This window comes from Schistocerca piceifrons, chromosome 6 (genome assembly GCF_021461385.2).
Source record: "Schistocerca piceifrons isolate TAMUIC-IGC-003096 chromosome 6, iqSchPice1.1, whole genome shotgun sequence".
NCBI classification, from domain to species: Eukaryota; Metazoa; Arthropoda; class Insecta; order Orthoptera; family Acrididae; genus Schistocerca; species Schistocerca piceifrons.
This window is the reverse complement of record NC_060143.1, coordinates 149,702,884-149,728,548: the sequence shown is the minus strand read 5'-3', so window position 1 is coordinate 149,728,548 and position 25,665 is coordinate 149,702,884. Positions and strand designations below refer to the sequence as shown.

At 38.4% G+C, this 25,665-nt stretch overlaps 2 protein-coding genes across 2 annotated transcripts in view; one reads left to right on the top strand and one right to left on the bottom strand.

The window, feature by feature from the left end:
* The window catches only part of LOC124803201, a 128,926-nt gene extending 110,606 nt beyond the window's left edge, over positions 1 to 18,320 (top strand). Inside the window, exons 3-4 of the mRNA XM_047264383.1 lie at positions 14,176 to 14,437; positions 18,226 to 18,320. Coding sequence (XP_047120339.1) covers positions 14,176 to 14,437; positions 18,226 to 18,320 — 357 coding nt within the window. The remainder of the gene's footprint in view (positions 1 to 14,175; positions 14,438 to 18,225) is intronic.
* A 98-nt stretch (positions 18,321 to 18,418) lies between these two features.
* LOC124803200 (lipase member H-like) overlaps positions 18,419 to 25,665 on the bottom strand; it is an 88,078-nt gene continuing 80,831 nt past the window's right edge. Inside the window, exon 7 of the mRNA XM_047264382.1 lies at positions 18,419 to 18,433. Within this exon, the coding sequence (XP_047120338.1) occupies positions 18,419 to 18,433 (15 nt within the window). The remainder of the gene's footprint in view (positions 18,434 to 25,665) is intronic.

Here is a 25,665-nt window from a genome sequence, read left to right as displayed (position 1 = left end):
TGATGAAGATAATATGGAATTATTTATTGCCCAAATTTGGACTGTTCAGATTTATCAAATTCTGATCAATGATGGAGGCTCTAGCCAGACAGCCATTAACAGTCTATTTAACAGCTTACAGAATGTTGTAAGTTCCTGGCCAGAAAGGTAGTGGTATAAAAATACATCCACATAAATGAGTTTCAAGTAATGAAATTAAACTATTTATAAAATTAATGTAAATTATGAAATAGTCTGTCAGTAAAAACAAAAACAACTAATATCTGTGGAAAAAGACAAACTATCTAGTCCGCCTATGTCACCTAAAATACTGCATGCTGTTTCAAAAGGTAGCATTCATTTACATTGTCATTACCAGCTGTGCTGAGTTCTGCCTCCTGGGTATGGGTACTGGCTAGCCCATCTGCCTCTTTGTAAAATTTTCACAGAATACTCTTGCAAATTCTATGCTATTATAATGCAGGTAAAATACTTTTGCGATTGACAGTCAGGAGCAGAGTAAGTGACACTACTGTGACCAATGGCACTCTGTTCTCAAGATTGCAGGCATTTGTACTGAATGGACAACCCAAAGAGCAGATGGAATTCAGTTATAATTGTTTGAATGTTTCTCATGATTGATCAGGGTGCTCAAGTGCCATTTATAAAGTTATTGTGTGATTGCCTGTCTTTTCTTGACTAATAAGCAACAGAGGCTCCCTTTAAAAACCCTGGACACAGGAATAAACCTACTGGTATTCACCAAATGAGGAGGTATTAAGCAATATATGCCTCATACTTTGTTCCCTACTCTTTGTAGATTACTAGCTGAGAAACCCTATGTTGTCTATGTATTTATTTATTCCAGTCTTCTGTTAGTATTTCCATCTCCATCCTCTCTCCTCTCTCCTCCTTCCTCCTCTCTCTGTCATCTCCTCCTCCTTCCTCTCATCTGCAGCTCATGGTCTAGTGGCTAGCATTGCTGCCTCTGGATCATGGCGTCCCGGATTCAATTCCCAGCGGTGTTGGGGATTTTCTCTGCTCAGGGTCTGGGTGTTTGTGTTGTCCTCATCATTTCATCATCATCATTATCATTTGTGACAGTGGCAAGATTGGACTGTGTAAAAACTGAACTGTGTAAAAACTGGGACTTGTGCGGGCACTGATGACCACTCAGATGAGCACCCCAAAAACAAAACATCATCATCACCATCCTTCCTCTCTTTATCCACCTCCTCCTCCCCTCTTCACCCCCTCTATCTCTCTCTCTCTCTCTCTCTCTCTCTCTCTCTCTCTCTCTCTTTCTCTCTGTCTCTCCATGTCCCCTGTCTCCGCCCATCTTCCCCTACCACTCTCTCTGTCCTTAGACCCTCCCCTCTGTCTGTCTTCTTCTTCCTAACCCCACTCTTTCCATTTTCTGCCTCCCCTCTCAAGTAAATAAAATGTGTTCCAAATTTTGCTGAAATTGATCCAGAAACTTAGGAGGAATTGCTGAATATATGTGTTCGTGACATTTGGGGGAAGTCAAATGAAAACTGAACACCGACCAAACTGGAACTGTGGAATGATTCCATTCAAAAGTAATTGCCACACACTTTAAGTCATTTATCCCACTGGGAGACGAGATGATCAATTCTGTTGATGATGGATCCACAACTGCACCATCTGTTGCACTTTCTCATCTGATACCAACATCCATGCATGTCTTCCTTCCTTCAGCTTGCCAAAGATGTGAACATCACAATGTGAAAGATCCAGGCCATGTTGCAGTGTTTCCCAACCAAATTGCCTTTGTCTGATTCACAGTGTGTAAGCGGGTGTTATCATGCTACGAGATGATTCCATCCGACAGCATTCGGACAGCCCAAGGGCAAATGACAAAGTTCCTCGAATATGGACCACAATTAATGCGAAGCACTATGAGGGCACTTTACAGAAACTGTGATGTCTCATAAAGTCTAAACACCCAGGAATCTTTCCAGATGGAATCATCCTGTTGCATGATAACACTCACCCCCAGACCACCAATCAGACAAGGACTGTGCTTCAGCAGTTTGGTTGGGAAACACTGCAACATCCTCTGTACAGCCCACATCTTTCACCATGTGGTTTTCACATCTGTGGTGACCCGAAGAAAGACGTGCATGGGCATCAGTTTCAGTCAGATGAAGAAGTACAAGAATGGGTACTGTTATGGATCCACCAGTGGCCAGCGGTGTTCTACAAACCGTGAATTGATCGTCTCGTCTCCCATTGGGATAATTGTCTTAATGTATGTGGTGATTACTTTTGAATAGAACTGTTCTATGTTTCTGTTGTGGCAGGTGTTCCATTTACATTTGACTACCCCATATATATTACACACTCATATGCCTGATTCTCTGCAGAACTACTCAAAGTCAACTGAATGCAGGAAATAAACACCAGAAAGTCAGTTTCAAAAATTTTTTTTTCCACCATTCCTTATCCACAGCCCTGCTTCTCGTGGTAGAAGGGACTCTTATTCTCACAGTATTTTTATACAAGTAACAAGTCATTTACCCAAGGGCAGTATTTAGGGTGTGTGACACCCATGTGCAGTAGTTTATTTTACACCCCTCTTTCTAAAGTAGTTCAGCATTGCTATTCATTTACGAACTACCTTACAGTAACACTGTGCAATTACTAACATGAATTTTAAATTTAACGAAGTATTTAAATAACATATAATACAAAGCATATGTGCAATTTCAGTACTCAAATACAATAAAATAAATACTGTAATTCAATAGCCCCTTTTACTGAAAAACTGCCACAGAAACATCAAATTTGGACACAATATATGGTAAAAATCAAAGAAAATCACTACCCTATATCAAAATTAGCTCACTTAAATGTGAAATTTAATCAGTCCAACATACTTGTTACAATCCCATTCAACTGACCTGTTCCAAAATACAGTGAACTTGAATAAATGAATTACATACTTTAATTTTAAGCTGAGAACCATGTGGAATGATATTGTGTTGTGTATGACACCTTCGTAACCACAAATGGATGAAGAATTCTTGAGGGTATTTTTGCTGTGTCGTTGCAACTACAAAACTGCGAAATTTTCTCACCAGACACGTTTTGCTTTATTGAGGTAAAGCATCATCAGTGGCCTGTAATTAAGTTAATGACATTTTGATTTGCTTTTAAATCGAATGAAGAATTGTACAGTGTGCTACATGCAAGATCTTGTAGGATACCCAGTTATGTGGAGGGCTGTTTTTTATTTTATTTATTTATTTATTTATTTGGTTCTCTTGACTATATATTATACAACCAGTGTACAAGTAATGTAAGACAAGTCAATTGATGCAATTACAGTGGTACATGAACATTTATACATCACATTGCACAGATATTTATTTATTTAACAAGAACAATTACTAGCATTCAGTATTAAAGCCTGCATTATGCCAAAAACAGTTTAAGTGACTGTTTAAAATGTAGAATAAGTGATAGTGCCTATTTTTATGCTACTGACATCTGTGTCTTACCGTAACCTACAAGATTAATGCGCTTGTACATGGAAGATGTTATACAGGTGGACTCACAGTAAAACACAAGTTTAATGACAGGTAGAAATGTTTGTCAACATTTTGCCAGAGAATCACTGAATGATAATCCAATGCACATTAAAATTATACTTTAAAAAATAATTTTTTGATGACAGCATTCTGCCACCCCCAAAATTTTGCCACCCTGTGTAGTGCACATGTTTCCACATGCCTAAATATGGCCCTGCATGTACCTAACAGCTTTGCCTGAAATTTCTCAAGGTGTTCCTAAGCTATTCATGAATGCCACACCTTTTCATTTTTATCCATGTGTTATGTAGGTAGGTCTTAAACCCACACTGCTGCTTTCCAGATAGTAAGTACTGGTAAATGCTTGATTCTTTAAATAATCAAATCCCCTTGCATAAAACAGCCCCAGACTACTGATTGCATTGCAAATGAGTTAACTTCTTAAATATATGATGTTAAGTGAGAAACAGTTTAGGAAATGTTTGAAATGATGATTAAAGTGTGTTGGGAGTCACTAAATGCTCTTATTATCAAGCATTGGATGAGTATAGTCTGAGTAATTTGCATTCTGTTTTAAGAAAACATAGTTTTTCATGCATCTTACTGTTAATGATATATATCCTCAACTATTTGGTGTACAACATTCAGACATATATGTGGACATTGTCTGTAAAATGTTTATTGAATGGAATTATTAGTTAAGAAGTAATACTTTGAAGCATCATCCCTGATGAAATTAAAACATTATGCCTGATGCAGCAGTATTACTGCAAGAACAGCAAAAATATATTAAGTCATAAACTTTTTTCCTTCAATCATTTTGTGAGGGTCTCACCAAGAAAAAGTTTTGTGAAAGTTTGAAATTATGTGCGAAGTTTGTTGAAAGTTGCTAAGTGCTCTCATTCTCAGATACGGGATGAATATGTTCTGGATATTTGCACACAGTGTGTTTTACTTATTTCCTGGCCCCATTTCCACCTATCTGAGAGGCAGGTCATTCCAACCCCCAGAGAGCAGCTTTTTAGCTGGCAAGTAATAGGTGTACCAAGTTTGGTTGAAATTAATCCAGTTGTTGAGAAGGAGATATGGAACATACATTTTTATAATACGAGACGTGTTTTTTAAGTAAGTACTGTTTTCAAAATTAAAAAAAGACATGGTAAGATATCTCAATAATTTTATTTTTACATGGAAGCCTGTACCTTAATCTACACACTGACGCCATTACAGTCTGATTCCTCCTTGTTTACTTTGTGTACTGAGCTTTTAAGATGCCTCCGATAATCGTGAGTCCCGCTGACTGTGAAGTACAGGTTGTTATAAGATTTCTTAGTGCTAAAGGCCTAAAAGTGATCCATATTCATCATGAGATCTGTGCAGTTTATGGAGGAAACATTATGAGTGGAATGGTAAGAAATTGGGTGAGAGCATTTAAAGATGGCCGCACAAATGTGCATGACGAACAACAGAGTGGACGTCCTTCGGTCGTTAATGAAAGTTTGGTGTAGGAAGTGGACAATAAGGTGAGAGAAAACAGACGCTTTACAATATCCTCCTTGTGGGAGGACTTTCCTAATGTTTCTTGTAGTGTTTTGTATGGTATTGTGACCGAGCACTTGAATTACCGAAAATTGTGTGCACCGTCGTGTACCGAAAGTGTTGACGGATGTGCACAAAACCAAGCGTTTAGACAGCATTTTGAGTGGTACCACAATGGCGGTGATGATTTCTTAAGCCAAACTGTTACGGGCAATGAAACATGGGTGGCCTACGTCACACCATAATCAAAGCAACAGTCCACGGAAGTTGAGCAAGGGCATCGTTTTGCTGCAAGACAATGCCCGTCTGCATGAGGCGAATCAGACCAAAGAAACTCTAGATCATCCTCCATACAGCCCCGATCTTGTGCCCAGTGACTACCATATGTTCCTGCACTTGAAGAAACACCTGGGCGGTCAGCATCTTCAAGACAATGACGAAGTCAAAACAGTGGTGATGCAGTGGTTAACAAGTCAGGTGGCAGACTTCTATGAGGAGGGTATTCATAAACTGGTACAATTTTATGATAAGTGCCTCAATATTGATGGAAATTATATAGAAAAGTAGATTAAGGTACAGGCTTTCATGGAAAAATAAAATTATTGAGATATCTTAGCACGTCTTTTTTTAATTTCAAAACTGTACTTACTTTAAAAATACGCATCGTATATGAGATATAAATATTTAGCTTGTATGTAAACAGCTTGTCAGAAGTGTAATTACTGCTGACAATTAGGGTATTATTATTAGTGCTGGAACTAAAAAATTCCAGACGCTACTGCATTTGTAGCTAAACAGGTATACTATGGACAGCTTAACCAGTTAACATTAGAAGAGCAGCATTTTATTTGAAGTTGGTAACTCTTCCATCTCTCGAATAACTCACTCATATAATGCCATTTTTGATCACTGATAGCAAATCCAGGAATATATGATTTTAGTGGCATAAACAATACTTATGTTGTAACTTCTTGGCAGATTAAAACTGGGTGCCGGACCGAGCCTCCATCTTGGGACCTTTGCCTTACATGGGCAAGTGCTCTACCATTTGAGCTATCCAAGCACGACCCATGCCATGTCCTCACAGCTTTACTTCTGCCAGTACCTCATCTCCTACCTTCCAAACTTCACAGAAGCTCTCCTGCGAAGCTTGCACAACTAGCACTCCTGGAAGAAAGGATATTGGAAAGACATGGCTTTGCCACAGCCTAGGAGATGTTTTCAGAATGAGCACTTGCCCACAAAAGGCAAAGGCCTTGAGTTTCTCTCCATCTGTCACACAGTTTTAATCTGCCAGGAAGTTTCATAAAGCACACACTCCACTACAGAGTGAAAATTTCATTCTGGAATACTAATGTTAATGTGGTAATAAACATTGATGGGTGATTTGGTTAAAGTAAGTCAATTACAAATGTTTTCTTGCTGTATTACTAACTCCCCCCATATACACTCCTGGAAATGGAAAAAAGAACACACTGACACCGGTGTGTCAGACCCACCATACTTGCTCCGGACACTGCGAGAGGGCTGTACAAGCAATGATCACACGCATGGCACAGCGGACACACCAGGAACCGCGGTGTTGGCCGTCAAATGGCGCTAGCTGCGCAGCATTTGTGCACCGCCGCCGTCAGTGTCAGCCAGTTTGCCGTGGCATACGGAGCTCCATCGCAGTCTTTAACACTGGTAGCATGCCGCGACAGCGTGGACGTGAACCGTATGTGCAGTTGACGGACTTTCAGCGAGGGCATATAGTGGGCATGCGGGAGGCCGGGTGGACGTACCGCCGAATTGCTCAACACGTGGGGCGTGAGGTCTCCACAGTACATCGATGTTGTCGCCAGTGGTCGGCGGAAGGTGCACGTGCCCGTCGACCTGGGACCGGACCGCAGCGACGCACGGATGCACGCCAAGACCGTAGGATCCTACGCAGTGCCATAGGGGACCGCACCGCCACTTCCCAGCAAATTAGGGACACTGTTGCTCCTGGGGTATCGGCGAGGACCATTCGCAACCATCTCCATGAAGCTGGGCTACGGTCCCGCACACCGTTAGGCCGTCTTCCGCTCACGCCCCAACATCGTGCAGCCCGCCTCCAGTGGTGTCGCGACAGGCGTGAATGGAGGGACGAATGGAGACATGTCGTCTTCAGCGATGAGAGTCACTTCTGCCTTGGTGCCAATGATGGTCGTATGCGTGTTTGGCGCCGTGCAGGTGAGCGCCACAATCAGGACTGCATACGACCGAGGTACACAGGGCCAACACCCGGCTTCATGGTGTGGCGAGCGATCTCCTACACTGGCCGTACACCACTGGTGATCGTCGAGGGGACACTGAATAGTGCACGGTACATCCAAACCGTCATCGAACCCATCGTTCTACCATTCCTAGACCGGCAAGGGAACTTGCTGTTCCAACAGGACAATGCACATCCGCATGTATCCCGTGCCACCCAACGTGCTCTAGAAGGTGTAAGTCAACTACCCTGGCCAGCAAGATCTCCGGATCTGTCCCCCATTGAGCATGTTTGGGACTGGATGAAGCGTCGTCTTACGCGGTCTGCACATCCAGCACGAACGCTGGTCCAACTGAGGCGCCAGGTGGAAATGGCATGGCAAGCCGTTCCACAGGACTACATCCAGCATCTCTACGATCGTCTCCATGGGAGAATAGCAGCCTGCATTGCTGCGAAAGGTGGATATACACTGTACTAGTGCCGACATTGTGCATGCTCTGTTGCTTGTGTCTATGTGCCTGTGGTTCTGTCAGTGTGATCATGTGATGTATCTGACCCCAGGAATGTGTCAATAAAGTTTCCCCTTCCTGGGACAATGAATTCACGGTGTTCTTATTTCAATTTCCAGGAGTGTAGATGGTGAGTGTCATTCATAATGAACTTTATGGAATTCTCAGTTTACTATGCTATATTTGTTTTTAGATTAGTCTCCTTATTTTAATCTTTCCTGTTTTCGTGGATTATTTGAAGTATACGTTTATGCAATTCTGCAATTGACAAATTAACAGATAAATAAATTTTACTTTCTTCAATTATACATGTGAACAACACTTAGAGGCTTCTTCAGTATCAGATAAGATAATGCATTACTGATATTCATTTCGTGGGGGTCAAACCCAACAAGTCCACAGTATATGACGATTGGAGATGCCTCTTCTCTTGGTCCCTTCAGTGCTTCACATCCCACAAGATTTGCAATTCATGGGTGTCTAGCTAGTGAGGACAACTTAGAGGCAGTAAGTATGTATTTTTAAGCAGAATCAGATAAACATAGAAAAGCGCTTCTTGTTAGCAGTTGGCACCAGATGTACACAAAAACAAAAGCTGGCCATAATGCTAGTGTAAATGTCCAACAGGTATATGTATATACATTGTATCATTTAAAACATTTTTATTTTTTTGATCTGAAATCCTTATGCCAATTTCAAATTAGAGTCCATTTAATGGTAATCATGAAAGGTAGGAAAATATATTTATTTAAATGCCAGAAATGATTATGTTCAATGAGCCCATTAGATTTTAAGTAACCAAATTTTTATTTAACATTGTTTAATATTCTTAATTTGTGTATGATTAAGAGACATGATACAATAATCCCATCTACCAACTGTCAAAAGTTGTATTAGTGTTGGAAATGCAATCAATATGAACCTCAGAGATGACTGTGCACTTTCACGATGTGTGAGCAATGTACTGACATTGCTGACCAGAAAAGATCAGGATGTTTCAAGCATTTTATATACGTCTGCAGGTTTTTGTGGTCATTGGAACTGAAGTTAATGTCTTCTGGGTTATTAGGCTGCGTCATGTTTCTTCTAAAATGTATGACGTTTCGACCCCTCTGCTGGGATCTTCCTCAGGATCTTTTCATGTCCACTACTGCTAGAACACTGTCAGAGACGAGTGTTACATCCACTTATAAATGGAGAGTTTTCTGGCATTCGTGCTGGAGAAGTGATAGTATTGGTTAAAATTCATATGGCTACCATTGGTGGGCTATAGTCATAGGCTAATATTCCTGCTCTGACGCAGAAGAAGGGACATTGGTAGCTCATCTCCTGTGGATACCATTGGCAGTCCATCGACATTGGACAGAAAGGTACTATTCCACACTTATGCTGGAGAAGGGTTATTGGTTGAAATGCCTGCTACCGCTATTGGGTGGTAGTCATCAGTGGCATCAAGATCACTAATGATATCACTATTTCTTAAGACTGTTGTACTTATTATATAAGTTGCCAGTACTTATTTTTTCAAGTATGAGCATTAACATATGAAACTTTGCCATGGAAGTTACAGTTTGTTGAATGTGACAATTAGCTTTCTTTTTTGAGAAGGTGTTGCAGGTAGCACTTGCACTGCATTCAGAACAGCTTCATCACTCTATAAAAAATGGTTGTTATGAATAAGCAGTACATCTACATCTATGTCAGTACTCCACAATTGACCATACAGTGTGTAGCAGAGGGTACTTATGGTACCACTAACTGATCCTCCTTTCCCTGTTCCACTAGTAAATGGTGCAGGGGGAGAAAGGTTGTCGGTAAGCCTCCATATTAGCTCTAATTTCTCAAATTTTCACGTTGCAGTCATTTCATAAGATGTATGTGGGGGGAAGTAATTTCTTTCAAAAAGTACTCTCTTGAAATTTCGATAGTAAACCTCCTATGCAATGTGCAACACCTTCACGCCAACCTAATTAATAATTCTGACATGAAATGATCACTCTTTTTTGAATCTTCTCTCTCTCTCTCTCTCTCTCTCTCTCTCTCTCTCTCTCTCTCTCTCTCTCTCTCTCTTTTATCAATCTTATGTGGTAAGGGTCCCAGATTTATGAACAATATCCAACAATCTGTCACACAAGTGCCTTGTAAGCCACTCCTTTCATGAATGAGCTACATTTCCTTAAGATTCTTCTTGTAAATCTCAGTGTTGTGTCTGCTTTTCCTACTATTTGTTTTACGTTTTCTTTTCCTATGTATTGGCAGTATGTTACATTTGTTTACACTCATTGTTAACTGCCAGAGACTGCACCATTCATCAATGCTGTGTAGATCATTCTGTAAATCGATACTGTCTTTTGACAGTGCTACTTTCTTGTAGACAATTGCATAATCTGCAAACAGTGTTAAAAAGCATCTGATGGTTTCTAATAGAAAATTTATATACACTGTAAATAATAACAATCCCATCTCACTTCCTTGGGATATTCCAGAAATTATCTTTAGATGTGTCAACTTTGTTCTGTTAACAGTGGCCATTTGAGTTCAATCTGCAAGGAAGTATTGAATCCAGTTGCAAATCTGGTCTGATATTCAGTAAGCTTGTAATTTTTTTCACAAAATAGCAGTGCAGAACTGTGTCAAATGCCTTTCTGAAGTGAAGGAACATGGTGCTATTGTCTATGGTGATATGAGTCTCATGGAGGAACAGAACATGCTGAGTCACAAGATCTCTGTTTATGGAATTGATGTTGATTTTTATACAGGAAATTTTCATTTTCCAAAACTGTCATAATTCTTTAACATAAAACATGTTCCATAATTCTATAACAGATTGATGTCAACAATACAGGAATATAATTATGTGCATCTGTCCTATGATCATTCTTGAAAATGGAAACAACCTGTACTTTTTCCAGTGAGTAGGTACTCTTTGTTGCTCCAGTGAACTACGATAAACTGCTGCTGGATGTCGAGCAAGTTCACATAATCTTTGTAGGATCTTAGAAGTATGTTTAGTTCATGATTTAAAACAATGCACTAAATATCATTTATCTTTCATCATGAAGTTTGGTTAGGCACTAATGTTGATAATGGCGGGGTGAAGGAGGGATGCATGGAAGAGGGCTTGGAGTACTGGCTAATAGCTGATTACCTTCGTGGGTTATGGTCACGGAAACAATGGGAATCACTGTTCTGCATAGATCAGTTGATGGAAAGTGTTTGCTAATGCTGCACAGACACCATTTGCAACCTCTGTTTACTGCTTACATACTCTTGAAATGAGAGGTTGTTTGAGAAGAAAATCCATCAACTTTTTTTATTAAGAACACACAAATTTTATTATGTGAATACCATATTATTTACGAACTGTCCGATTTTAGTTAGACAATAAATCACACACATTTAAAGGTTGTCAATTCAATTAAATATCTAGGGACTACAGTTATGAACAATTTAAATTGGAATCATTGCGTAGTTGCATGTTGTGGAGGGGGCATTATTGGTAGAACTCTTAGAAGATGGCAACAAATCAATTAAAGAGACTGTTACACTATACTTGTCTGCCCTCTTCTGGCGTATTGCTGTGTAGCATGGGATCCTTAGGATCCTTACCAGATAGGAGTGATGGAGGACATCTAGGAAGTTCAAACAAGAGCAGCACATTTTGTACTATTGTGAAATAGTGGAGAGAGTGTCATGAATATGGTACAAGTGTTGGGTTGGCAGTCACTGGGGAAGCCGGTTTTCATTGCTGTGAGATATTTTCACAAAATTTCAAACACTAGTTTTTTCCTCTGAATGTAAAAATATTTTATTGGCTTCTAACTATGTTTGGATAAAAGACCATTGTAATAAAATAAATCAGATCTTGCACAGAAACATTTAAATTTTTATTTTTCCCACATGCTATTTGAGAGTCAAATGCCCAAAAAATAGTTTGAAAGTAGTTCTATGAAACCTCTGCCAAGCGCTAAAATAAGTGTGAACTACAGAGTAGTCACATAGATAGTAGATGTAGAAACAATGATCCAACCATTATAAGACAACCATTATGACTCTATGTGGACCATGGTAGAAATAGTTGCTCACAATGATCCTCTTCCTGCAAATACCAGAGGGCCTAGGTGAGATATCAAAACTTTATTCCCAAATATTTATTCAGTTGTATACAGTCCAGCAATGGCTCTATAGTTACATGGTAAGAATCTGCAGTTTCTCATTACAGAAAAGTAATATATCACATTAGGCCAATATCCAGTAATATTGGTCATCTTTCAATGTACACTGCTTATTAAAATGTTGTATGTGATAGAACTATGTTGCATCAAAAGACAGCCTTGGGAAGGGAGATAGATAGTACTATACTCCAAAGAAAACAAAGAGTGCAGATAATAGAAATCCAACTATTCTATTAAATTTGTTACTGTCACTCATAAGCCTTTTCTTTTAACTTGCAAAAATTTGTTAGAAGTCAAACAAAACCTGTAATTCTACACTGTATTTGCAAATGAATCTGTATAAATAAAAAAATAGTTTCATACTAAAATTATTGTATCAAAATAACTAGTTTTTGGTGCACAGTAGAATTTGCTTGAGATGCATATTTGGAACTGAATGGCTTGCAGTACTAAACTTAATATAATTTGTTGCAACTTTTTTAAAGTAAAGAGCTATATATGAAACATAGAAGAAAATACAAATTACACCACTTTCAAGTAGGAGAGAACTGCTCATGATGGCAGTGTTAAACCTTTTTTGTTTGGAAGATGAAATAAAAAATGACAGATATATTTAATGTGATGGGGGAAGTCCACTCATTTTATGCTAGACATGCACAGGTATTTTGACATCAATATGTATGGTAGTATGTAATATATCTACATGCATGTGTTATGCTTTCTCGCCCCTTTTTACAACTGATGGCCACTTGTTACTGCTTCTGCACCACTTGTTATGGCCGTTTGTTACTTGTTAGCAGCAGACACAGTGGCTGTGCCAAAGAACTGAGACGGTGTGGAGTTTTACAATTATTTATTGAACTTTCTTTACAATTTCTCCCTCATCATCGCTGCCCAGCCCTGCGGATCCCTCCGCCTGGCTGCTGCTGTGTAGATTCTCCGACAATGTGTGCAACACGTGCCGCTGATCGCACTAGGCCACCAGTGCTCCGCTGAAGCCAGTATGCCCTGTGGTTGAGGTGAACTCATTGCCACTCGGAGCCGCGTCACCATGAGGTCAGCTGCTGACGCCTGCTGCACCGGCAGCTGGAAAGCCGTCAGTCGCAACATCCACGAGCTCCCGTCATCATGGACGGACCACGGGTCGTGGGGCCGGGTTGCCGTGAGGTCCGGGTGTGAGTCCCCGGCGGCGCCTGTGACCAAGACCGCACTGCGGCCGGTCCTGCTGGAAGTTCTCACTGTAGTTAGTCAGCCATGGTGCCGACCTCCAGAGCTGAAGTTGACATCTGGTGGCAAACGAATGACTCCTGCAAGCTGGAACAGACTTCTGGAATCGTCACCTACGAAGACTGAACATTCGGACAGACCATGTCCATCCTCAGATCTGAACTGCTCCCTAATGGCTTGTCTGTTGCTGCCTGCGCTCCACTATTTATATCCAGCAGGAGGACATTTTTTACCCTCAATAGTAGCTTTTGTTATTACTCCCACAGTACATTGCAGCGTAACTTAGCGTGCTGGCCTCACTTCTCCTTACTCAGCACTCTCCAGGCTTCGTATGGCGTTCGGTCTGTGTGCGTCCTTGCATCAGTCTGTTGGTAGCTGCTGCTGTCAGCAAGGCTATCTGTATTAGCTTACTTCGCAACGCTTCGATTGCCGGTGTGCCTCTGTTTTGCCATTCTCCACTGCATGAAGCAACGCTTACTACACGTGGTCGCAACACATGTAAAGTGGGCTTCCTCACTTTATGTTCTACATGTGTACTATTTGACTGACTGGACAGTGACATAGCTGTCTCAAAGTGTCATCACAGAACTCTGGAATAAATAACGTATTGTGCATATAAACAGGAAAAATAAACATAGCTAACTGAAATGTGTCAAACATATGCTACTAATTAATATTAACTCTCTAATAGTGTAATATTTCATAAAGTTAACTTCGTTGTATGTTTTAGATATCCCGCTTCGCAGTTTCCATAGAGTTCTATTCATGTAACGTAATGTAATGTACAAGAATGAGAGTTAAATCTGTTCTGTGAACTTTATTTCATGGATTCTGAAATATGGTTTTTTATGGATTAGCAACGCAGTTATTTTCAATATTCTTTCTTGAAAATTATGAAGAACATGGAATTTACAACTTCTTAGTTGTAAAATAGTTTCTCTATTGTTTTGATTTAGAATTTGTGCCTTACTGGTTGGATACAGGCTGGAGATCACAATGTAATAATGGTGGATTTGAGAGGACCAGCAAGCAATATTTTGTATGTACCGGCTCGTAATGCAGTTCCAGAGGTTGGTCAGATAGTTGCACATTTCATTGATTTTCTGGTGCAGCAGGGTGCTAATGCTGGTAGTATGGAAGTTGCTGGTCACAGTCTGGGAGCACATGTTGCAGGAATAGCTGGAAACAGAGCTGCTGCAACAATTGGAAGACTAATTGGTAAATATTTTAGTGTCCAAAGAGTGTTATGTCAAAGTTTTGACTATTATTCCAGAATAAATGGAGGCATTTGTTTACTTATACTTCAAGTCCGTTATACCTACTGATACTCATGGGGGACACTTGTGAATCTCATGTTTCTACATTTTTTTAAGTGTCCAGCTGCAGTTGAAAATTTTAAAAGTATTTGATAGAGCCTGAAAAATCTGTTTATCGCTCCTCATGCACAAATATCATACCAGTTTCAAACATGGAAAATCCAGGATGGAATGTAACAGTATTATGAAAAGGAAAGTTGCTACTCACCATATAGTCAAGAAGCTGAGTTGCAAACAGGCACAACAAAAAGACTCTCACAGTTAAAGCTTTCAGTCATAAAGCCTTCATCAACAATGGATACACATATGTGCGCGCACATGACTGCAGTCTCCACCAGTGGTTTCAGTTGCCTGAGACTGCAGTTGTTTGTGTGTGACTTGGATTGTGTGTGTGTGTGTGTGTGTGTGTGTGTGTGTGTGTGTGTGTGTGTGTGTATTGTTGATGAAAGGCCTTTATGGCCAAAAGCTCAAATTGTGAGTGTCTTTGATGCACCTATCTGCGACTCGGCATCTCTGCTATATGGTGAGCAGCAGCTTTCCTTCTCACAATATTGTTTCATACCAGCTTCGTGTATTTTCATAGCTCAACAGGTTTTAATGTACTGTAAACAATTATTAGTCAACATCCTGATTATCAAAATATTTCCACCTTAAGTTTGACAGTATCGGTACCTTAAAAAAATTCTGTATTTTGTGCTTGAGAAATGTCTTTTGGAAACTGAAGTGTTATCTGTCTGTATTTATTACCTTGTTACAATTACTGATGGTGAAGTTTGGGTTCCTTGTGTTGCTCTATTAACTGATTATGATGTGCCAGAACTGTGATGGATGATTACACTGAGGTGACAAAAGTTGTTTGATAGCTCCTAATATTGTGTCAGACCTGCTTTTTCCCAGTGTAGTGCAGCAACTCAACAGGGTATGTGGTCTGCTTCACACTCAAACTCTACTGTCAGTTCTTACCAACCAAAATTGGGACTCTTCTCACCAGGCCATGGTTTTCCAGTCATCTAGGGTCCATCTGATATGGACACAAGCCCAGGAGATATGCAGCAGGTGATGTCATGCTGTTAGAAAAGGCGCTCACATCGGTCATCTGCTGCCATAGACCAAAAATGCCAAATTTCGCCACAGTGTCCTAAGGGATATGTTCATTTTAGCCCCAAATTGATTCCGCACAGACAACTCTTCACAAACAGTACTGCTCTCGGTCATTAAGTGAAGGCTTTTGGCAACTGTGTTACTCCTGGTGAGAGATAATGCCTGAATTTTAGTATTTTTGGCACACCCTTGGCATTGTGTATCTTAGAATACTGAATTCCCTAATGACTTCCAGAATGGAATGTCCCATGTGTCTAGTTCCAGTTTCTGAGCCAAGTGTTGTTAGATCTGTATAAATTTAAGTGTCAGTTGTGGCTTCAAGAGAAATACCAAGAGTTCTTCACTGTCAGTTGTGACTTCATAGAAATCTACCAAGGAGAAACACCAATAGTTCAAGTTCAATTCCTTAAGAGTGTGTGTGTGTGTGTGTGTGTGTGTGTGTGTGTGTGTGTGTGTGTTTTGTGTTCAATTATGATGAAGGCCCTTTTTGGCTAAAAGCTTGTCCGTTTGACAGTCTTTTTGTTGTGTCTGTCTGTGACTCAGCATCTTGGCTATATGTTGAGTAAATATAAAATTGGCATGCTCGGATATGCAAATTAGTAGCATTCGCATAAAGTAGGTAGGAATAAAGTTGTCTGCATGCTGCATATATGGAAAGATTTTGCGGGAGGTGTCTAAGTCAAAAAATACATTTGAAATGTCTTTTAAAAAAAGAAAATTGTGTTATGCTCCATGTAAGAATTAAAACATCTACTAATATATGCTGGAATTTGAAGATTCCAAACTATCATTCTGTAGTATTGCTGCTCATGATGATTGTGATACCACAACCTTCATGTGAATGTGGAATCACTGGGTTCAGGAAGGCCATATAGTCAGCAAGACACGTATTCACAGGGACAGGGCAGTGACATCTGCAGAACTACTGAGTGTCAGCATAGCAACTTTTGTTGCAGCTTTCATTGCTGTGGCAGCAGAGAGAGGCACACAGACTGGTGCACCCAGTGACAACCCTGGACACAAGAGCAGCATCACATCATCTTTTCAAACATGTTGCAGTTCTGCATTCAGCATCACAATGGACATATCCATGTGTGGAGAATACAAGGAGAATGGACATTGTCATATTGCATTTGTGATAATCATAAGGCCCCAGTACCTGACACGGTGGTATGGGGTGCTATGGGCACACTACATGGCCATCACTGGTTCTCATAGCCAGTAATTTGGACAGCAGACATTACACTTCTGATATGTTAGGACTGGTGGCTGTGTCCTATATTCCACATCTCTGTGAAATTATCTTGCAAGACCATATGCTCACTATGATGTCCTGACCCACTATGATACAGTGGGTATTCCACTGTTGCCATGGCCCTCTTAGTATGTAGATCTCTCTCCCACAGAAAACATTTGGTCAATGGTTGCCGAGAGACTGGCAAGCCACCTCTAAGACTGATAAACTCTGGCATGGGCATGAGATCACATACAAGTTGTGATAAAAAAGTAATGGGAATTTTTTAATTTCCTGAGCTTTATATTTTCGATTTTCAAAATTTTTACCTTTATGGTACACACTCTCCCAATGTATGTTTGCATTTTCAGCTATTTTGAATATTTAGCTCATTGTTGACATTTGGAAAGTTTATACGTGTTTTCAGGGGCTCAGTGAATTTTTACTTTTGAAAAAGATATAGCAAAGTATCTGCATTAAATTTGTTTGGAAAATGGAATAAAGCACAGTACTGCATTCAAAATGTTGACTGTGGCTTTTGGCAAATTCTTATGAGTAAAACAAGAGTTTATGAGTGATAACATTTCCAAGAGGCTAGAGAGTACATGAAGATGGTGACTGTCCTAGATGCCCTAGCGCATCAATTAATGATGACAATTTGGAAGAAATAAAGAAAATGATTCTGTAAAATGATTGAATCACCATCAGTGAGGTAACTGATGATGTTGGCATCAGGATGTTTGCGCATGAAATGTGTAGCAGCAAAGTTTGTTCCGAAATTGTTGAATTTTGACCAAAAATGATATCACAAATATGTGTCAACAATGATCCAGATTTTCTAAAGAAGGTTTTAACAAGTAACAGAACCTGGGTATATGGGTATGACATTGAAGTCAGGGCCCAATTTTCCCAATGGAAGCTGCCTGAAAAGCCAAAAGGGCTTCCAAGGTTGGAAAAAGTAGTGGGACAAGTGCATTATATCTGAGGGGAATTATGGGGAAGGGGACAAAGTTGATGTTGATGAGTAAATAAAGATTCTTTAAGAAAAACAAACTTTTTGACCATGCCTTGTACCAATATCTTTCACCCAGATTCAACTTGATGCAAGGCCTAGTCAGATTAGAGCCATTGTTGATGTCAGAGTTGGTAGCTTTTTGTATTAAATTCTGCATCTTGTATAGTACCAAAAAATTCTTCATACTGCAATATAGATGCACAGTAAGTAACATTTTGCTATTTGCTTTCCTTCCTGGTGCTGATGACTTTGATTCAGTGGTGTAGTTTGTCTGTGTTTATGAAAATCTGATCTAGAGCTATTTTTCAATTTTTTGTGATTCTGGTTGGTGTGTTTTCAGTTGGGGATAAGTTGAATGAATTTGTAATATTCAACAATTCATCTTTGTTTTTTCCAGGTGTGAGGAAGTCAATATTAAAATCAACATCTTATTAATAGATTTTTGTTTTGTGAGTGAATTGTTGTGAGTAGTGCTTTGAGGGAGTGATTGAAGGCTTGGATGTTCCCATCAGGGGCTCTATATACTTTCAGCATCAATGGGTTATAGTCTGTTAAGATAATTAAAGAGAATTCAATGTCTGATTCTATTTGCGTATTATTGTACTTTGTGAGGCTTTTGTAGCTACGATTTTTTTTTGACATAGATTGCTGTACCACCTCTCTTACTTGCCAGAGATCACACACAATTCTGAAATCAGAATTATTTATTTGCTATAACATGCCTGATCTATTGCACAAAGTTCATTCAAGATCTATAGCCTCCTTACTGTTGCAGTCCTAGTACATGTTAGTGCATGCTGATGTTACTGACAGCATGCTTCTGGTACCCTACTTGCAGGCACCACTGGTTTCAAAATAGTAACATGCAAATTGTTTTTTAAAATCTACAAGGGTGTGATGAAAAGTAATGCCCCCAAAACTCTTCAAATATTTTGAATAAAACAGACATTATTAACATTCTCCCTCTTTATTCTTCACCTCCACATATTTACAGCACTCTGCCATTAGAGGGCTCTGAATTGTAGCTTGTAACATGGCAGTGTGTAATGTAACTTTGTCGGTGCATGAGAAACAGTAAGCCGTAATTGAGTTTCTAAATGCAGAGGAGTTCGTCCACAAATGTGGCGCCCTCTCCTTCTGCATGATAATGCCAGACCACACACAATCTGACACCTTGGGTTCACCATCATCGATCATCTTCCATACAGCCCCAACTTGGCCTTGTTTGATTTTCATCCATTTCCAAAACTTAAGGAACAACTTCAAGGACTTTAGTTTGATAATGAAGAAGCAATGAAAGCAAAGGTGTGGTTGTGGTTCCATCAACTATGTCAAATATTCTACAGTGATGGTATCAACAGACTGGTCTCTTGTTGGGAGAAATGTGTTCACTGCCAGGATGACTATGTTGAGAAATAAATATGCAGACATGAAGAATATAAGCGTAGAATGTTTTATTGAAAAAGCTTTAAGAGTCTTCACATAAAAAACTTGGAGGCATTACTTTTCAGGAGACCCTCATATTAGCTAGAGAAAATGTATTCACAATTTAATAAAACGTTTGGGGAAATACTGAAAGTCCCTCACCCAAATCAATAGCAGAACAGCCTTCCTGAAATGTACCACCATTCGGAAAAAAGTCTGCGTGGCCAAGAGGATCAGCCCACCCCAGGGTTGAGGTGTGGATGACCTCAACAAATGCTGCATCTGATGAATCAACACAGTCTGCTGCTGCTGTGCTTCCAAACAGTAGTGCTGCAGGATGCATAGCTGATGAAAGCCAAATGACAAAAATGTAATGATTACTTTCTTTTGTTAATTACATAGCCTGTGTAATACGATAACACACAAAGAAATGCACAAATTTTTATACCAATGAAGAAAGCACATTGTTATGTTATGTTATGTTATGTGGTTTATTCATCTCATTACATACAATTTTCAAATCATTTGATTTGATGTACAGGAGACATGTCAAGGCTTACAAAAGAAACTTTTTCGCTTTTTTAAGAGAAATGCAAAGTTTACATTATATTTTACATTTCTAAGTTACAGCTACACATGTACATAAAATAATAAATGTATTACAATCCCTGTGTTCAAATTGTGAAGCTGTCCTCAATGAATTCATTGACAGAATAATAACACTTTTCCACCAGGAGAGTAAAGAGCAATCTTTTCAGTGAACCAATCTCCATTTTAAATATATTACTGCCTTTTATTTTATTGACAATTTTTAACCCCATATACTCTGGCATTTGGGCATAAAGTTTTAAACGATGTGTTGGAAGTTTGAAGTTATCTCTGTGGCGAGTGCTGTAGTTGTGGTCAAAATGGAAATTGTCCAGTGTATGTTGATTTCTATATAGGAACACCACCATCTCATATATGTAAAGTGAGGGGATAGATAGTACTTTTAAATTTTTTAACAGTGGTCGACAGGATTCCCGTTTTTTTGCAACACACATGTTTCTAATTACTTTCTTTTGTAATACTAGGAGCCTAGTGACATTTGCTGAATTCCCCCAGAAGATTATGCCATAACGAATAACTGACTCAAAGTAGTAGCATTGTACTTTCCGCATACCACTACAATATTGAATTATTTATTCTGTATTTCTAAATTCACACTATACAGTTCCATGGCTTTTGAGAGTGGCACACACATGCTGTTTTAATGATAACTCATACCAACAGCTGCATAAGTTCCATGCTACAGAAAGATATAACAATAAGTATTTTGTTCTTCTGCATCTGCTAGGCTCAACAGCTATAGGCATTCAATGCGAGCCAGGAAATTTTTACGTATATGACCAACTCGATGTGGTTACCAGCACCTCCTCTTCCTGCATTGGTCCGCATTTTGTTCCACTTGGTCATCATTTGCTATTGTTATTAAATTAATCACAAATGAGCAGCAGCCCATTAATTTATTGTTGTAAATGTACGGCTGTCCATCAAAATTTCAACACCATGAAGGAAAGCAAATAGCAAAATGTTACTTACTGTGCATCTATATTGCAGTTTGAAGAATTTTTTGGGACTATACAAGATGCAGAATTTAATACAAAAAGCTACCAACTCTGTCACCAACAATGGCTTTAATCTGACTAGGCCTTGCATCAAGTTGAATCTGGGTGAAAGATATTGGTACAAAGCATGGTCAAAAAGTTTGTTTTTCTTAAAGAATCTTTATTTACTCATCAACATCAACTTTGTCCCCTTCCCCATAATTTCCCTCAGATATAATGCACTTGTCCCACTACTTTTTCCAACCTTGGAAGCCCTTATGGAAAGCACTAGTCATTATGGATTTATGGTGTTCAGCTCCTTCAGCAGTTATTTTTTTTATCTCATTAATACTGGCAAAATGACATCCTTTCAGGGATCTCTTCAGCTTTGGGAATAGGAATATGTCACATGTGGCAATGGGCAATGTCTGGCAAATAGAGTGGCTAAGTCAACATAATGTGTGGGTGTTTTTTTTTTTTTTTTTTTTTTTTTTTTTTTTTTTTTTTTTTTTTTTTTTTGCCAAAATATTACGAACAAGCTTTGGGGTGTGAGAAGAAGCATTATCATGATGCAATTTCCATGAGTGGTTTTGCCACAACTTTGGTCATTGTCTTCAACTGCTTCAAGCAATTGGTCGATAACTTATTGACAATATAACCACAAGGTGCGAACTCATGATGCGCTATCCCATTGCACAGTGAGAAGTACCTTCACATGTGATCATAGTAAATGTTTTTAATGACTATTTTAGCAAAATAGCAGAAAACCTAATAAAGAAAAACTGCCACAGACCAAATACTCAGCACCAAACACTAATGGAAACCATACCAGTACAGGCATCAATGTTTCTTCACAAAGTCTCCAATACTGAAGTACTTACAGCTATAAAAGGACTAAAGAATAAGTACTCCAGTGGCAGTGACAACATTCCTGATTTAATCATGAAGAAATGTGGAGAATCCGTTGTAGAACTCCTAACCCACATAATAAATGCACCCTTTACAAATGGAGTTTTCCCTGACCTACTAAAGACTTCTAAAATTACCCCACTTCACAAAAAGGACCCTAAAAATGATGTAGCCAATTATAGGCCCATAGCACAACTCAGCTCATTCTCAAAAATATTTGATAAATTATTTTACACCAGACTGGAAGACTTTAGAAATAAACTATCCTCTGTAACAAAACACCAGCATGGTTTTAGAAAACAAAAGACACTACCACAGCTATTTATGAGTATCTCAACAAAACCCTAAAAGCACTGGATAATAAGGATATCTCTACTGGTATCTTTTTACATTTATCCAAAGCCTTTGATGTAATTGATCATACCATACTCCTTAAGAAGCTAGCCATTAAAGGTATAAGAGGAACTGCAAACAAATAGTTAGAATCTTACCTGTCAAACAGATTACAAAAAGTTGAAATTAATTTTGAAAAAAAGAATACAACCACACATCAATGTACTGTCCATTCCTCTGACACAATGCCTATTAGATATGGTGTGCCACAAGGCTCAATCCTGTGACCCATACTGTTTCTGCTATACATTGATGCCAGAAGCACGAAGCTTGCTACAGGACATATCACACTATTTGCTGATGACACAAGTACACTAATAACAGGTACTTATACAGAGGACCACAACCAAAAAATTAAACTGCTTATGTCATCACTCAGCAAATGGTTCAACAAGAACAAACTGATTATAAATATACAGAAAACAACGTACATCAACTTCAGACTCTCATCCCAAAAACACGAAATGCCCGATGTGATTCTAAATAAACAAGAGCTTACGTGTGTGGACTCTGTTAAGTTTCTTGGCACATGGCTTCAAGAAAATCTTAAGTGGGAGACTCACAAAAATTATATCTCAAAAAAGCTATCAACTGTGTGTTACATTTTAAGGATACTCAAAAAATCAGTCATGAAATCTGTTCTCATACATGTATATTATGCTTACTTTCACTGTACATTACAGTATGGAATCATATTTTGGGGGAACTCACCTGGGGGTAGATATATTTTCAAAATGCAAAAAAAGGCTATACACATAATATGTAACCTAAGACATAATGAATCATGTAGACAACATTTCAAAACAAATGGCATTATGACACTACCCTCTGCCTACATTTATAATATCATCACATTTGTCAAGTCATACCTGTTAAACAATGACTGCACATTAAAATTCAATGGAGATATTCATAACTATGCAACAAGGCAGCAATCTGACCTACATATGATTCAGTCCAGAGCTACCTGCTACCAAAAAAGTGTTTTAAATGTTGGGATTCAAATGTATAATAATTTACCAAATGAAATCAAAGCAACAAAGAACCCAAGAGCCTTCACACGTAAGTTAAAAAAATATCTCTTGGATCAATGCTTTTATGCAGTTTATCTTTTTTTTTAAAGAGGTTAAAATTGTAAACAATTTTATAATAAATGTTCCATTAGGTCTGAAAATTATATACTGCGCATGTCTATGAAATATACTGGATTATTATACACTGTGCATGTCTATGAAGTATACTGGATTATTTTGCTATTACATTTGTACTGGCTGTTTGTATTTTACTATACAACATTTGTATTTACTGTTTTGTTAAAGATAGATAATTTCCTCATTACAAAATAATGTACAATCAATTTATTAAAAATTACTTCTAAATATGCTCTCTTGACCTGTCCAATATCATATGTACAACTGTACAATACTATGATTGTCTGGACCAATAAAATAAAATACAATACAATACAATTCAGTACGGTATGAAGCCAGCATATTCTGAAATCAGAGGATCTAAGTAAGGAAATAATATATCAAAAATCTTCTCAAAGGTTTAAGTTCAGCATAGTAGCATTCATAAACAAAACAAGTTATTATCCATGAAACATGCATATAACTAAAATAAATGTCACTAGTTGAAGACAAATGATTGAATATATTCATAGTCAGTATTGTGTATTGGGTTATTTTTTTAAGGACTGACAGTAAAAAGTTTATTGGAATGAGGTTCGTGGAGCCTCTGTGAAAAATGTATTTATGTCAAAACAGACTTTCTGTTACTTGCGGAAGATACTGTTTGGGAAGAACAGAATCCTAGTGGTGGGAACAAATGAATAAAACAGTTGATTCAGTCAGTTATTGGGAAATAATCAACTCATTTGGATGTAGTTTTTTGTAACAGTTTAATTATTGTAGTGGTACATCTTATTTAATACAGCAACACATCAAGAACTTTTCTACTCTATCAGTGAAAGATATTTGTGGATAAACATGATTTTAATTAGTAGTATAAAAAGAACTGCTCACTATGTGGACATTTTTTTGGATTTATGTGCAGACATGAAAGAAGAAATGTGAGCACAGTGCATCACCAAGATGCAACGATAAGCAAGTGTCTTTACTTGCAATGGAGAAGTCATTTACACTTCCCAGTCATGCTTAGGGGATGCTGTTGACTCCTGAGAAGAAGCTGTCTGATGACAAAATCTTAAATACAGAAGAGTTCTTTAAAGAGTGGTTACATGTTTACGTAGCTGGTCACTAGTAAATGCAGGCTCTCTTACATCCTTCAACACTCTGCAGATGGTGACAAAGCTCCACGGTACAGTTATTGGCACCGCATAGCACGACCATTGCTTCATGAATCAATGAAAAGGCAATGATAAAAGATATTCAATGCAACCAGTATTATGAACAACATCAATGAAGTATCACTTCACGAAGTAGCTACAGACTGCAATGCAGATACAGACATGAGCTACCATACCATTTCGTTGATCATTCCTCCTCTTGAGTGAAACCACTCTATGGGAGCAACAGAGTAAAAACAATCAATTCAGTTGATTATAGTTTTACATACCAGCTGGACTATTCATTCATTCTCTTGAGTGAAACCAGTGTCTGGAAGCAACCAAATGAAAACTATCAGCAAAGTCTGTTGCAATTTTGCATACTGACTGAATTTTTCATTCTTTCTTTTCAAGTGAAACCAATATGCAGTTTTTCTCAGTTGAACCAAATGTTCTTTCAACTGAAACCACTCTTGATTGTTTTAGTTGACCCAGCTATACATTCATACTTCTGAATGAAAACAGTCTCTAGAACTCTCAGTAATTGAACTAAAGTAGTAGTATATGACCACATAACATACCCCAGAGGGTAACCCTATCCATGGGAGAATGTGAAGATATTTCAGAGGGTATGCCAAGTTAAAATAAGCGTTATACATATTCACTTAATTATATATTGAGTTTTCTTCTTTTCATCATTTAAAAAAATTCTTCTGAAAAGTGACAGTATATGCTTAAAAAGGAAGTGATTAATTCATCAAACAATTTAAAACATTGTATGGTATATGCTTTTTGTTCTTGTCATCTCATCATTTAGCAAACGAGAATTAGGCGATGGCTGCAAACTACTGGGAAAGCGGGAGAGAGAGCATCAGTAAATTTAAATCAAAAATCAGTTGTTCATTTATTTAAACACAAATTTAGAATGTAGCACATGTTATTAACCTTCCCAAACCAAGCAAAAATCTGTATTTAATGCCAGAAGTATGAAAAAATTCTGTTTAAGTAAATAAATACATAAATTTGGAAAATACATCTTTAGAAATAGTTTTTATTCACCTCTCCTCGAAATAAGAGGTAGACAACCCAAGTCATGCTTTATCTATAACCCAAAAGGCTGGAAAAGTATGTAAGCAAAATTACCCAAACTCATAGAGTGAATGGAAACACTGATGTAATT